Source organism: Bufo gargarizans, chromosome 9 (genome assembly GCF_014858855.1).
Source record: "Bufo gargarizans isolate SCDJY-AF-19 chromosome 9, ASM1485885v1, whole genome shotgun sequence".
NCBI classification, from domain to species: Eukaryota; Metazoa; Chordata; class Amphibia; order Anura; family Bufonidae; genus Bufo; species Bufo gargarizans.
In genome coordinates this window covers 22,678,552-22,692,736 of record NC_058088.1, presented here as the reverse complement: position 1 = coordinate 22,692,736, position 14,185 = coordinate 22,678,552, and the positions used below count along the sequence as shown (strand labels likewise).

Here is a 14,185-nt window from a genome sequence, read left to right as displayed (position 1 = left end):
ATTGGTGTTCTTTTTTGTCCCTTGCTGAGTTTGCTTTAAATAACCGTCGTCAGGAGTCCTCTGATAAGTCACCATTTTTTGGTGCATATGGGTTTCATCCGCAGTTTGGGACATTCTCTGGAGAGGGGTCTTCTGGTTTACCTGATGAGGACAGATTATCCTCGTCTTTGTCATCTATTTGGCAAAAGATTCAGGATAATCTAAAGAGCATGAGTGAGAGATATAAGCGTGTGGCGGATAAGAGACGTGTGCCTGGTCCGGACCTGAATGTTGGTGATCTGGTGTGGTTGTCTACTAAGAATATCAAATTGAAGGTTCCCTCCTGGAAGTTGGGTCCTAAGTTTATTGGGCCTTACAAAATCTTGTCCGTCATCAATCCTGTTGCCTACCGTCTTGATCTTCCTCAGACTTGGAAGATCCATAATGTTTTTCATAAGTCCTTATTAAAACCTTATGTCCAACCCATTGTACCCTCGTCTTTGCCTCCTCCTCCGATTGTGGTTGATGGTAATCTTGAATTTCAGGTCTCTAGGATTGTGGATTCTCGTGTTGTCCGCGGCTCTCTCCAGTACCTTGTTCATTGGGAGGGTTATGGTCCTGAGGAGAGGATGTGGGTCCCAGTGACGGACATTAAGGCCACTCGTCTCATCAGGGCTTTCCATAGGTCCCATCCTGAGAAGGTGGGCTCTGAGTGTCCAGAGTCCACTCGTAGAATGAGGGGTACTGTCACCACCAGACATCTGAGAAGCTCTGACAGACGTCCTTCAGAACCTCCTCCTTGAGGTTCCTTTTGTTTTGCTTTCATTTTCTCATCTCGTTAGCCTCTCTCAGCTGTCATGTAGTTGCACTGATTGCATCCCTTTAAATCCCTTCCCAGACTGCTTCACTTTGCGGTTTATATTCCTTCCTGGAGTGTGTGCATGCTGATGCTACTACTGAGTCTTCTACAGATAAGTTTTGTTCATTCATTTGTGTTTTCCTGTTTGCTGGATCCCAGGTGACCCTGACTCCCTCCGTATCAAGTGTAGGGGAGCCGGTGGTTGTGTCCCCTGACTATTATAGGGTGTTCAGGTGTTATACAGTCGAGGTACGAGGATATGCGATCATCTACCATTGAGATTTTCGCATAGGCTGAGTAGTTAGGGAGAGAGCCAGGTCTGTTGCAGGGCTCTCCCTTTGGTTCCTTAGTTTTGGATCCAGTCAGTCGGATCTTCATTTTGTGTCTTCTAGTTTTCTGTACACCTTCCGTGACACTCACGGTCTCACGGTCCGTGTTCCACGGATGTGTGCAAGGAGCTTAGGATGTTGTTATTAAGAAGGATAATGATCCAATAGATACATGTCATCACGTTTCAAAATTCTATCTTGACGTTTGTATCTTTCTGGTATAATTTATACAATTTTTCTTATTTTATATGATTATTTAGTTTTTTTTTCTCACCCTTCTTTTGAGCACATTTGACCATTATTTACCTTTACTTATTTTATTTTAAGGGTAATAAAAGCAGAGTTTTAATGTAATAATTATTCCAATTCCTCTTGTGATGTAAGATAATTTATGGCAAGAGGCTTATGTGCCGGAACACCATTAGTTTTGTGTACTGGCCTGGGTTTATAGTTTACTACTAGAAGTTATGACTGAATTGCTAGCAGTCTGCAGTAAGGGTACAGAGGGGCGGTAACAAGTTGGAGGTGTGTACCTGCAAGGTCTGAAAATGGCAGCACTGATTGGATAGAGTGAGTCTGTGCATGCACACCCCCCAACTGGTTACCGACCCTCTGTACCATTACTGCAGACTGCTAGCAATTTGTTCATAACTTCTAGTAGAAATAATAGAAGAATCGCACAACATAGAACCATAAGAATAGATGCTCCAGAATTGTTATTACATGGGGAATGCATGAAGCTATTAAAACAGACATGTCTGGAGTGGTGAAAGGTCCTCTTTAAAAGCATGAACATCAGGACACTCCTTCTTGGGGGTCATGCTCTCCAGACAACAGAGGCAAAAAGCCCTGACTGTCTTGATAGCACAAGATCCAAGGGAAGTAAGACTTGAGGGGTGGGAGAACAGGGTAAATGAGAGCAAGAAGTGCATTTTCAGTGTTTCCCTGGAGTTACACTTTAAGTGCAGTAAATGGCAGGAGGTGCAGTTTTAAGTCAGCAGGTGACGGATACTTACGGCAGCGGCTAGGTTTGTCCATATCTGTCCATGTTCCGTCCGGCTGGCACTTGCGCACTTTTGGCCCAGAAATCTCCCGTTCCCCACGGCAAACAAATTCAATCTCATAATCCAGAGGGAGATATTCCACAGCTTTTACCTGAGAGAGGGTCAGGCCCCTGTAACGTATTCCCCCATCTCTCGGTGGGTGTATGATACGGCAGCCTGCAAAGACGAAGAGCAAAGTGTTAAAACAACGCAAGAAATTTATATCCTGACATCTCTGTATACTGGTCCTCATCTATCTGCATTCAGAAATCTCTACAATACCCTGGTCCTCCTCAATATCCTGAACTTCATCAATATCCTGACATCTCTACCATATCCTGATCATCATCCATATACTGACACCTCTACTATACCCTGACATCTCTACCATACCCTGGTCCTCCTCTATATCCTGACATCTCTACTATACCCTGGTCCTCCTCTATATTCTGACATCTTTACCATACCCTGGTCCTCCTCTATAACCTGACATCTCTACTATACTCTGGTCCTCATCTATCTAAATCCATAAATCTCTACCATACCCTGGTCCTCATCTATATCATGACATCTCTACTATACTCTGGTCCTCATCTATATCTTGACATCTCTACTATACCCTGGTCCTCCTCTATATCCTGACATCTCTACCATACCCTGGTCTTCCTCTATATCCTAACCTCTCTACTATACCCTGGTCCTCCTCCATATCCTGACAGCTCTATCATCCCTTGGTCCTCATCTATATCCTGACATTTCTACCATAACTTGGTCCTTATGTATATCCTGACATCTCTACCATACCCTGGTCCTCATCTATATCCTGACATCTCTGTACACTGGTCCTCATCTATCTACATCCAGAAATCTCTACCATACCCTGGTCCTCATCTATATCCTGACATCTCTGTACACTGGTCCTCATCTATCTACATCCAGAAATCTCTACCATACCCTGGTCCTCATCTATACAGTGACATTTCTACCATACCCATATCATCTATATCTTGACATCTCTACCAGACCCTGGTCCTCATCTATATCCTGACATCTCTGTATACTGGTCCTCATCTATCTACATCCAGAAATCTCTACCATACCCTGGTCCTCCTCTATATCCTGACATCTCTGTATACTGGTCCTCATCTATCTACATCCAGAAATCTCTACAATTCCCTGGTCCTCCTCTATAACCTGACATCTCTACCATACCGTGGTCCTTATCTATATACCGACATCTCTACCATACCCTGATCATCATCAATATCCTGACATCTCTTCCGTACCCTGGTCCTCATCTATATCCTGACATCTCTACCATACCCTGATCATCATCAATATCCTGACATCTCTACCGTACCCTGGTCCTCATCTATATCCTGACATCTCTACCATACCCTGGTCCTCATCTATTTCCAGATATCTCTGTGTACTGGTCCTCATCTATCTACATCCAGAAATCTCTAGCATACCCTGGTCCTCATCTATATCCTGACATCTATACCATATCCTGATCATCATCAATATCCTGACATCTCTACCGTACCCTGGTCCTCATCTATATACTGACATCTCTACCAGACCCTGGTCCTCATCTATATACTGACATCTCTACCAGACCCTGGTCCTCATCTATAAGCTGACATCTCTGTATACTGGTCCTCATGTATCTACATTCAGAGATCTCTACCATACCCTGGTCCTCCTCTATATCCTGACATCTGTGTATACTGGTCCTCATCTATCTACATTCAGAAATCTCTACCATACCCTGGTCCTCCTCTATATGCTAAGATATTTATCCTGGTCCTCATGTATCTACATTCAGAGATCTCTACCATACCCTAGTCCTCCTCTTTATCCTGACATCTCTATCATACCCTGGTCCTCCTCTACATTCTGACAAGCCCTGGTTCCACCACCCTGACTGTCCAGGCCTATTCTCCAGGTTTTGTCCTGTGTCCATCTCACCTGTTGTGCTGTTATTCACTGATCCATAGACAGGAGACAGCCAGAGAGCAAGGAGGAGAGGGAAACTGCAAGACATCTGAAAGCAAAGCGATGGAAACGGAGAGTAAGAAGGTGACCATAAGAGAAACGGGAGAAGGAGGACGAGATATAGGAAGACCCCGGTGGAGGAGGCCTCGTCCATTCTCTAAAGTCAGTCAGACGAGGGTTAGACGGTGATTTCTACATTACCACATTGTATGGTCCAGAATGCCCTTTTAGTTCACGGTAGTGTTATGCATAATGCCCATCCCACAGAGCGGCACACAATTGCTTGCAACTTTTTGTGTGATGCAACCATAGCTGACCTGATGTCCTGTGCGGTACCGTCTGTCTCTGCCCCTCCCCATATGGTGCCCTGACATACAATGTACATAGAACAATATTATATAGTGACTGCTATCAGCATCATACATGATGGCGCCCAAATAACAGTACCCTATGTTACATACGTAACAATGCCAAATAGTGCCGACAACACGTGCACTGTAAAATAATATACTGTAACACTGCCAAACTAAGTAAATACCACCATACAGTGCTCAAATACCAACATAGAGCGACCAAGTAAAAGCTCCCTACATAACACTAAATAGTGCCACCACCATGATCCATGACCAATAATATACTGCAGTAGAAGGACCACACTATGCCCATATGAATACCACCATACAGTGCTCAAATACCAACATAGAGCGACCAAGTAAAAGCTCCCTACATAACACTAAATAGTGCCACCACCATGATCCATGACCAATAATATACTGCAGTAGAAGGACCACACTATGCCCATATGAATACCACCATACGGTGCTTAAAAACATATAGAGACCAAATAAAAGCTCCATACATAGTCTTATCCCAGTTCTGTTAAATAACAGCGCTAAATAGTGCCGCCACCATGTACACTGCAAAGTTATATACTGTAGAAAGGCCACACTATGCCCATAAATAAATACCACCATACAGTGCTCAAATAAAGACTTCATACATAATCTAATCCCTGTGCTGTACAATGACTAAATATAAGCTCCATACATAGTCTTATCCCAGTGCTGCACAATAAATAACAATGGCAAATAGTGCCGCCACCATGTACACTGCAAAGTTATATACTGTAGAAAGGCCACACTATGCCCATAAATAAATACCACAATACAGTGCTCAAATAAAGACTTCATACATAATCTAATCCCTGTGCTGTACAATGACTAAATAACACCAAATAGTGCTGCCACCATGTACACTGCAGAGTAATATACTGAGGTAGAAGCACACTATGCCCACATGAATACCACCATACAGTGCTCAAATACCAACACACAGTTCACATGTAGCAGCCCCACACATAAAGTGATCTCCAACCAGTGCTGTAAATGGCTAAAATACAATGCTAAATAGTGCCGCCACCATGTACACTGCAAAATAATATACCGTAGCACTTCCAAACTAAGTAAATACCACCATATAGTGCTCAAATACCAACATACAGAGACAAAATAAAAGCTCCCTACATAGCCTTATCCCAGTGCTGTACAATAAAAACAATGCCAAATAGTGCCGCCACCATGTACACTGCAAAGTAATATACTGTAGAAAAGCCACACTATGCCCATAAATAAATACCACCATACAGTGCTCAAATAAAAACTTCATACATAATCTAATCCCTGTGCTGTACAATGACTAAATAACACCAAATAGTGCCGCCACCATGTACACTGCAGAGTAATATACTGAGGTAGAAAAACCACACTATGCCCACATGAATACCACTATACAGTGCTGAGATACCACCACATAGTTCACATGTAGCAGCCCCACACATAAAGTAATCCGATACCAGCGCTGTACAATGGCTAAATTACCGTGCGACCACACAGGTCGTACACCCCTGAGGCCGACCATGACTCCCATCCTCCTCCCCAATACTCCAGTCAGGCGCCTGTGACTCTGGCGTTGTACTCACGTCTGTCTTCTTCATTCTGCAAGACGTGTGCTGTACCGCAGCCTCAATCACATGCTCACAATGATGTCCGCGTCACATGATGAGCATCATCCAATACGGCAGCTGAGGAGAGATCACATGACCAGAGGAAGGAAGGCACAAGGTATTTCTGGTTATAAATGGTTAAAAAAATTTAAGAGGGAGATTTATCAAAACTGGTGTAAAGTAGAACTGGCTTAGTTGCCCATAGCAACCAATCAGATTCCACCTTTCATTTTTGACAGCTCCTTTTGAAAATGAAAGGAGGATTCTGATTGGTTGCTATGGGCAACTAAGCCAGTTCTACTTTACACCAGTTTTGATAACTCTCCCTGTATAGAGAATGCGTACCAACATTTCAGATGGTAAAATCGGGACATTTAAGCCCCGCCTGCAGGAATTTCCCAAACCCACCAGAAACACCCTATTATGGACATAGTTCACATTAACCCTTCCCATTTTCGCCCCAAAGCAGCGCAAATTTGCCGAGACTGTCTCTGAAAATCAGAGACAGTCCCAGCAAATTCGAGACAGTTGGTTGTAGGCTTCTAAGTATAGAGTATAATAGGACTGTATTATGTCAGATGCAGCGATTGGACCATGTTGGGGGTTGTAGTGTTCTATGTATGGAGTATAAAAGGACTGTATTATGCCATGTCCAGTGGTCGGGTTATGTTGGGGGTTGTAGTGCTCTATGTATAGAGTATAACAGGACTGTATTATGCCATGTCCAGTGGTCGGGTTATGTTGGGGGTTGTAGTGCTCTATGTATAGAGTATAATAGGACTTATTATTTCATGTCCAATGGTCAGGTCATGTTGGGGGTTGTAATGTTCTATATTAGGACTGTATTATGTCATGTCCAGTGGCCGGGTGATGTTAGGAGTTGTAGTGTTTTATGTATAGATGATAATAGCACTGTATTACGTCATGTTCAGTGGTCTGGTCATATTGGGGGTTGTAGTGTTCTATGTATAGAGTATAATAGGACTGTATTATGTAATGTTCAGTAGTCAGGTTATGTTGGGGGTTGTAGTGCACCCTTGCTCTATAAGAGTATATGGTGGCAGAACTAGAACTATAGAAGCCATCACAATATTATGGAAATGAGACATAAATGGCAGTGGATTTCCTGTAATCCTCCAGATGCTTCTCTTCTTCTCAGATCCGATTTTTTTCAGCTCCATGGAAAATATAACCACAAGGGCAAACGTCTCACGTTGCATCACGGCTGGAAATCCAATATATGTCCGGACATTTCAGGGACATCAAAGCTTTACTTTTTAACAGCCGAAATGTAAAGGTTTTCTCCAGAACGACGCGAGCAAAGGAACAGCTCGGAACGAGGAGTATATCCTAGTCCTTACTATTCCAAGGACTGGTGGAGGTCCCAGTTCCTGAACCATCACCCCCATTATTACTGTGGAGGACGTATGTTTGGATGGAGCTCGTCATAAACATAGGGCACAGCCAGGCACCCCGATATCCCCGGATGCAGGGCCCTGCCTCGTGTCAATGCTGATGGGACCTGGGTGTAATAGGAGCAAGAACAGCAGCTGATGTGGGGCCCATCAGCCATGGAGGACCAATGTGATAAGGTTCTGGTCACATCTGCGTCATGCTGGATCTGTCCTATGATGAACACCAGTGATGGTGGACGGACCTCACTGTCATAGCACAGGGGTTCTGTCATGGCCTCCATCATCTCACCATTAAATCTGCTAAACCCAAGTGTGAACAGAGTCTAAGATGTTCAGCCGCTCTGGCACTCTGTAAGGCTCCCTTCACACGTCCGCAAAATGGGTCCGCATCCTTTCCGCAATTTAGCGGAAAGGGTGCGGACCCATTCATTCTCTATGGGGACGGAATGTGCTGTCCGCATCCACATTTGCGGATCCGCACTTCCGCATCTGTGCTTCCGTTTCCGCAAAAAAATAGAACATGTCCTATTCTTGTCCGCAATTGCGGACAAGAACAGGCATATTCTATTATGTCGGCAATGTGCGGTCCGCAAATTGCGGAACGCACATTGCCGCTTTCCGTGTTTTGCGGATCCGTGTCTCCGTGTATCCGCAAAACACATTGCGGACGTGTGAATGGAGCCTAAGGCTACTTTCACACTAGCGTTTTTCTTTTCCGGCATAGAGTTCCGTCACAGGGGCTCTATACCGGAAAAGAACTGATCAGTTTTATCCCCATGCATTTTGAATGGAGAGCAATCCGTTTAGGATGCATCAGGATGTCTTCAGTTCAGTCATTTTGACTGATCAGGCAAAAGATAAAACCGCAGCATGCTACCGTTTTATCTCAGCGAAAAAAACAGAAGACTTGCCTGAACGCCGGATCCGTCCTTCCGGTCTGTGCATGCGCAGACCGAAAAAAAGGTGAGAAAAATAAATGCCGGATCCGTTTTGCCGGATGACACTGGAAAGACGGATCCGGCATTTCAATGCATTTTTCTGACTGATCAAGCATTTTTAAGACTGATGAGGATCCTGATCAGTCTTACAAAGGCCATCAGTTGGCATACGTTTTGCCGGAGCCAACACGTAGTTCCGGCGACTGAACTGCTTGCCGGATCACTCTGCCACAAGTGTGGAAGTAGCCTTAGCTGGGTGGGTTGCAGATTTAGTTGGACAATGTTCTCCAACCTGATGCAAAACTACAACTCCCAGCATATCCTGACAGCAGCTGGAGACCCACAGGCTGGAGAACAGCGGTCCAGGATAAAGGGAAAGCGCACAAGGCTATGCAGCGTGTATACAGGAGATATACAGCCTCTTTATATCACGTATGCACGAGGGTTCATCTATCAATTGTGTCATCAGCAAACTGCACGATATATTACACCGGCTTCATCGCCTCAGGGCGGCTTGTATCTTGAGGCAATACATTTGGTGCATCCACTGCAAATTAGTAAATATGTCCCTGTGTATATAGGAGGATAGCTTCTTCTCACCAATTAACAAAATGCAGAGTGGATGAAGAAAAGAGAAATCTAAATCCAATCAACATTTGGTGTGACCCTTTCACACGAGCGAGTTTTCTGCGCCCGCACTGAATCCTGACCCATTCATTTCAATGGGTCTGTATACATGAGCATTTTTTTTTTTTTTTGCGCATCAGTTCTGCGTTGCGTGAAAATCGCAGCATGTTCTATATTCAGCGTTTTTCACGCAGCCCTGGCTCCATAGAAGTGAATGGGGCTTCAGTGAAAAACGCATCGTATCCAGAAGCAGGTGCGGATGCAATGCGTTTTTCACTGATGGTTGCTATGAGATGTTGTTAGTAAACCTTCCGTTTTTTATCACGCGTGTAAAAAAACGCATCAAAATGCATTGCACCACGTGGAAAAAAACTTAACAACTGAACGCAATCGCAGACAAAACTGACTGAACAAAATGGTGCAAGTTTAACTGAACGCATCCTGAGCCAAACCGTCACGCTCGTGTGAGAGAGGCCTTGGCCTTCAGCATCAGTTCTTCTAGGTACATTTGCACACAGTTTTTGAAGGACCTCGGCGGGGAAGTTGTTCCAAACATCTTGGAGAACTAAGCCCAGATCTTCTGTGGATGTAGGCTTGCTCACATCTTTCGGTCTCTTCATGTAATCCCAAACAGACTTGATGATCCTGAGGTCAGGGCTCTGTGGAGGCCAAATAATCACATCCAGGACTCCTTGTTTACTGTGAAGATAACTTCTTATGACATTAGCTGGATGTTTGGGGTTGTTGTCCTGCTGCAGAATAAATTTGGAATCAATCAGGTACTGCATGATAGGTAAGTATCTGACTGTATTTCTCCGCTTTGAGGGCACTATTAATCCCGGCGAAATCATCAAATCCATTTGCTAAATTTTTTAGCAGAGATGAAAAGACACATCATGCTTACTTTCCTTAAAAAACAAGATGATGTTTACCAGTGCCATCAGCTCAGAACTGTCAACTATCTACTGTTTGGAGAAGTCTGGTCAGAAGTGGTCATGGAAGAATTGCAGCTAAAAAGCCAACATGGAAACAAGGCCAAGCTACTCAAGTATGCACGAGAACATGGGAACTGGAGTGCAGAAAAATGGCAGCGGGTGGGGACTCCAGTGTGTTCACAGAAGACTCGGAGAGCGGTACAACAATTTGAGGGTCTACAGGCAGCAGTGAAGATGGTGGAGGCCCCTTGAAAGTTTGAGGCTCCATTTCACCAAATGGAGTTGGGGATTTAGTCAGAATTAATGGACATCTGATTTTTAAGGGAAGGAAGCAAGATGTGTCTTTCATCTACTGCGGTAAATTTTCAGCAAATGCTGAGAAATACAGGCAGATCTTTAGCTATCATACGATACCATCAAGGAGGCGTCTGAATGTCTCCAAGTGTTTTCTCCAGCAGGATAACGACCCCAAACATACAGTCAATGTCATTAAGAACTATCTTCAGCATAAAGAAGAGCAAGGAGCCCTGGAAGTAAAGATGTGGCCTGATCTCAGCATCATCCAGTCTATCTGGGATTACATGAAGAGACAAGATCTGAGCAAGCCTACATCCACAGAAGATCTGGGCTTAGTCCTCCAAGATGTTTGGAAAAACCTCCCTGCTGAGTTCTTTCAAAAACTGTGTACAAGTGTAACTAGAAGAACTGGTGCTGAAGACGAAGGGCGGTCACACCAAATATTGATTGGATTTAGTTCAGTTTTAGTTTAGTTTAGTTATTTTTTTATTTTGTTAATTCCCTTTGTATGTTGATAAAAAGAAAGTATTAACACTTCTATTTTTTAAAACATTCTTATGGGGTCATTTATCAAACTGGTGTAAAGTAGAACTGGTTTAGTCGCCCATAGCAACCAATCAGATTCCACCTTTCATTTTCCAAAGGAGCTGTCCAAAATGAAACGTGGAATCTGATTGGTTGCTATGGGCGACTAAGCCAGTTCTACTTTACACCAGTTTCATAAATGACCCCATTAGTTTGCAGCATTTTTTTCACACCTAAAACATTTGTGCAGCACTGTACATCTTTATATAATGTACACAAATCAACACCTAGTATATTGTCCTTCTATACAGTGTCTATATACCCTATATAGTATATGTGTAACTGTTGTATATGCTCTACAGACGTATACTGTGTGTATACTGGAGATGTAGGATATGATATGTAGGTGACATATACAGTGTGTATACAGGAGATGCAATGTATGATCTGAAGATAACATATACTGTGGGTATACAAGAGATGTATATGATTTTTAGATGACGTATACAATGTGTACACAGAAGATGTAGTATACTGTATGTGTAACTGTAGTATATGCTCTACAGATGTATATAGAGTGTATTCAACAAGGCTCTGGAGTTGGAGTCAGAGTCATTTAGTTGGGCCAAAGCTTGTTTGGGTGGAGTCAGTCGGTAGAAATGTACCCACTACAACTGTAGTCTAAAAGAATATTATCTGTTATTAAAATTGTATAATTCATTTATTAACTTTCATTTAAATGTACAAAATTTTAGAAATGTTAATGATAAAAAAAATTATGTGCTATCAAGTTAAGACCCTTATTTATAAAAAAAAAATGATAAGCAAGGTGTTCTAGTGATAATAGATAATCCGTTCTTACCTCTCCTGTGTTCTCTCCTGTCCCTTATACTATAATCAGTGATAAGCAGGGTGATCTAGTGATGATAGATAATCAGTTCTCACCTCTCCTGTGTTCTCTCCTGTCCCTTATACTATAATCAGTGATAAGCAGGGTGATATAGCGATGATAGATAATTAGTTCTCACCTCTCCTGTGTTCTCTCCTGTCCCTTATACTATAATCAGTGATAAGCAGGGTGATCTAGTGATGATAGATAATCATTTCTCACCTCTCCTTATACTATAATCAGTGATAAGCAGGGTGTTCTAGCGGTGATAATCAGTTCTCACCTCTCCTGTGTTCTCTCCTGTCCTTATACTATAATCTGTAATAAGCAGGGTGTTCTAGTGGCGATAGATAATCAGTTGTTACCCCTCCTGTGTTCTCTCCTGTTCCTTATACTATAATCAGTGATAAACAGGGTGTTCTAGTGGTGATAATCAGTTCTCACCTCTCCTGTTTTCTCTCCTGTCCTTATGCTATAATCAGTGATAAGCATGGTGTTCTAGTGGCGATAATCAGTTCTTACCTCTGCTGTGTTCTCTCCTGTCCATTATACTAATATTAGTGATAAGCAGGGTGATCTAGTGATGATAGATAATCAGCTCTCACCTCTTTTGTGTTCTCTCCTGTCCCTTATACTATAATCAGTGATAAGCATGGTGTTCTAGTGATGATAGATAATTAGTTCTCACCTCTCCTGTCATTATACTATAAACAGTGATAAGCAGAGTATTGTAGTGATGATAGATAATCAGTTCTTGCATCTCTTGTGTTCTCCTCTCTCCTCATACTATAAACAATGATACACAGGGTGTTCTAGTGCTGATTGATAATCAGTTCTCACCTCTCCTGTGTTTTCTCCTGTCTATTATATTATAGACATGGATAAGCAGGGTGTTCTAGTGGTGACAGGTAATAAGATTTCAAAATGTTCTGTTTTCTCCCATGTGTATACAGGTCATGTAGTATATGCTGTGTAGGCGATGTATACAGTGTGTATACAGGTCATGTAGTATATGCTGTGTAGGCGATGTATACAGGTCATGTAGTATATGCTGTGTCGGCGATGTATACAGTGTGTATACAGGTCATGTAGTATATGCTGTGTAGGCGATGTATACAGTGTGTATACAGGTCATGTAGTATATGCTGTGTAGGCGATGTATACAGTGTGTATACAGGTCATGTAGTATATGCTGTGTAGGCGATGTATACAGTGTGTATACAGGTCATGTAGTATATGCTGTGTAGGCGATGTATACAGTGTGTATACAGGTCATGTAGTATATGCTGTGTAGGCGATGTATAGAGTGTGTATACAGGTCATGTAGTATATGCTGTGTAGGCGATGTATACAGCGTGTATACAGGTCATGTAGTATATGCTGTGTAGGCGATGTATAGAGTGTGTATACAAGTCATGTAGTATATGCTGTGTAGGCGATGTATAGAGTGTGTATACAGGTCATGTAGTATATGCTGTGTAGGCGATGTATACAGTGTGTATACAGGTCATGTAGTATATGCTGTGTAGGTGATATATACATTGTGTATACAGGTCATGTAGTATATGCTGTGTAGGTGATATATACATTGTGTATACAGGTCATGTAGTATATTCTGTGTAGGTGATATATACAGTGTGTATACAGGTCATGTAGTATATTCTGTGTAGGTGATATATACAGTGTGTATACAGGTCATGTAGTATATTCTGGTAGGTGATATATACAGTGTGTATACAGGTCATGTAGTATATTCTGGTAGGTGATATATACAGTGTGTATACAGGTCATGTAGTATACGCGTAGTGTGTAATGTGTTTATTGTGTGTGTAGCATATACAGTGTGTACATATATATGTGTAAGGGATATATAGTATATACATATAGACAGTCTACCTGCTCTGGGTGTGGATGCTCCAGCAGTCGCCCCGGGAAGATGCTGTCTCTTTCTGTAGCCTGAGGAAGTTGCAGTCTCTTCAGTCCCTCGCCCGCTGTCACCGTCTCTTTATGTACGTGAGTCGGAGCTTGGCCTCATGGTAGGTGGCTGTCACCTGCGGTCTATGTCAGGCCTCCTCCATGCGATGGCTCAGCAGACGGGCTGTCTCAAGCTCTCTGGCTGTCTCATCCTTCTCCTCCCTCCTCCTCCCCCCTCTCTTTCTCTAGAGCTGTCTGTCTCTCTCCTCCCTTCTCTCCTCCCTCTCCCTCCCCCTCCTCCTGTCCCTTTACATCAGCCTCCCCCTGAGAGAGACAGACAGAGCCACAAAGAGACAGAGGGACATGGAGAGACCGCAAGAGAAAAGCAGCTGCAAGTATCCTTAGGATGGAGGAGATGGAGACTGCCCAAGAGAG

The 14,185-nt window shown here is 43.0% G+C and overlaps 1 protein-coding gene across 2 annotated transcripts in view; it reads right to left on the bottom strand.

The window, feature by feature from the left end:
• Positions 1–13,969, bottom strand: part of GABBR1 (gamma-aminobutyric acid type B receptor subunit 1) — a 122,826-nt gene extending 108,857 nt beyond the window's left edge. Inside the window, exons 1-4 of one of the 2 annotated variants that reach the window (XM_044306091.1) lie at positions 13,733–13,969; positions 6,187–6,288; positions 4,182–4,257; positions 2,184–2,387 (exon numbers count right to left, since the gene is read on the bottom strand). In XM_044306091.1, coding sequence (XP_044162026.1) covers positions 2,184–2,387; positions 4,182–4,257; positions 6,187–6,201 — 295 coding nt within the window. In that variant the 5' untranslated portion in view covers positions 6,202–6,288; positions 13,733–13,969. The remainder of the gene's footprint in view (positions 1–2,183; positions 2,388–4,181; positions 4,258–6,186; positions 6,289–13,732) is intronic. The other variant, XM_044306092.1, reaches the window with a different exon arrangement.
• Positions 13,970–14,185: the final 216 nt, after the last annotated feature.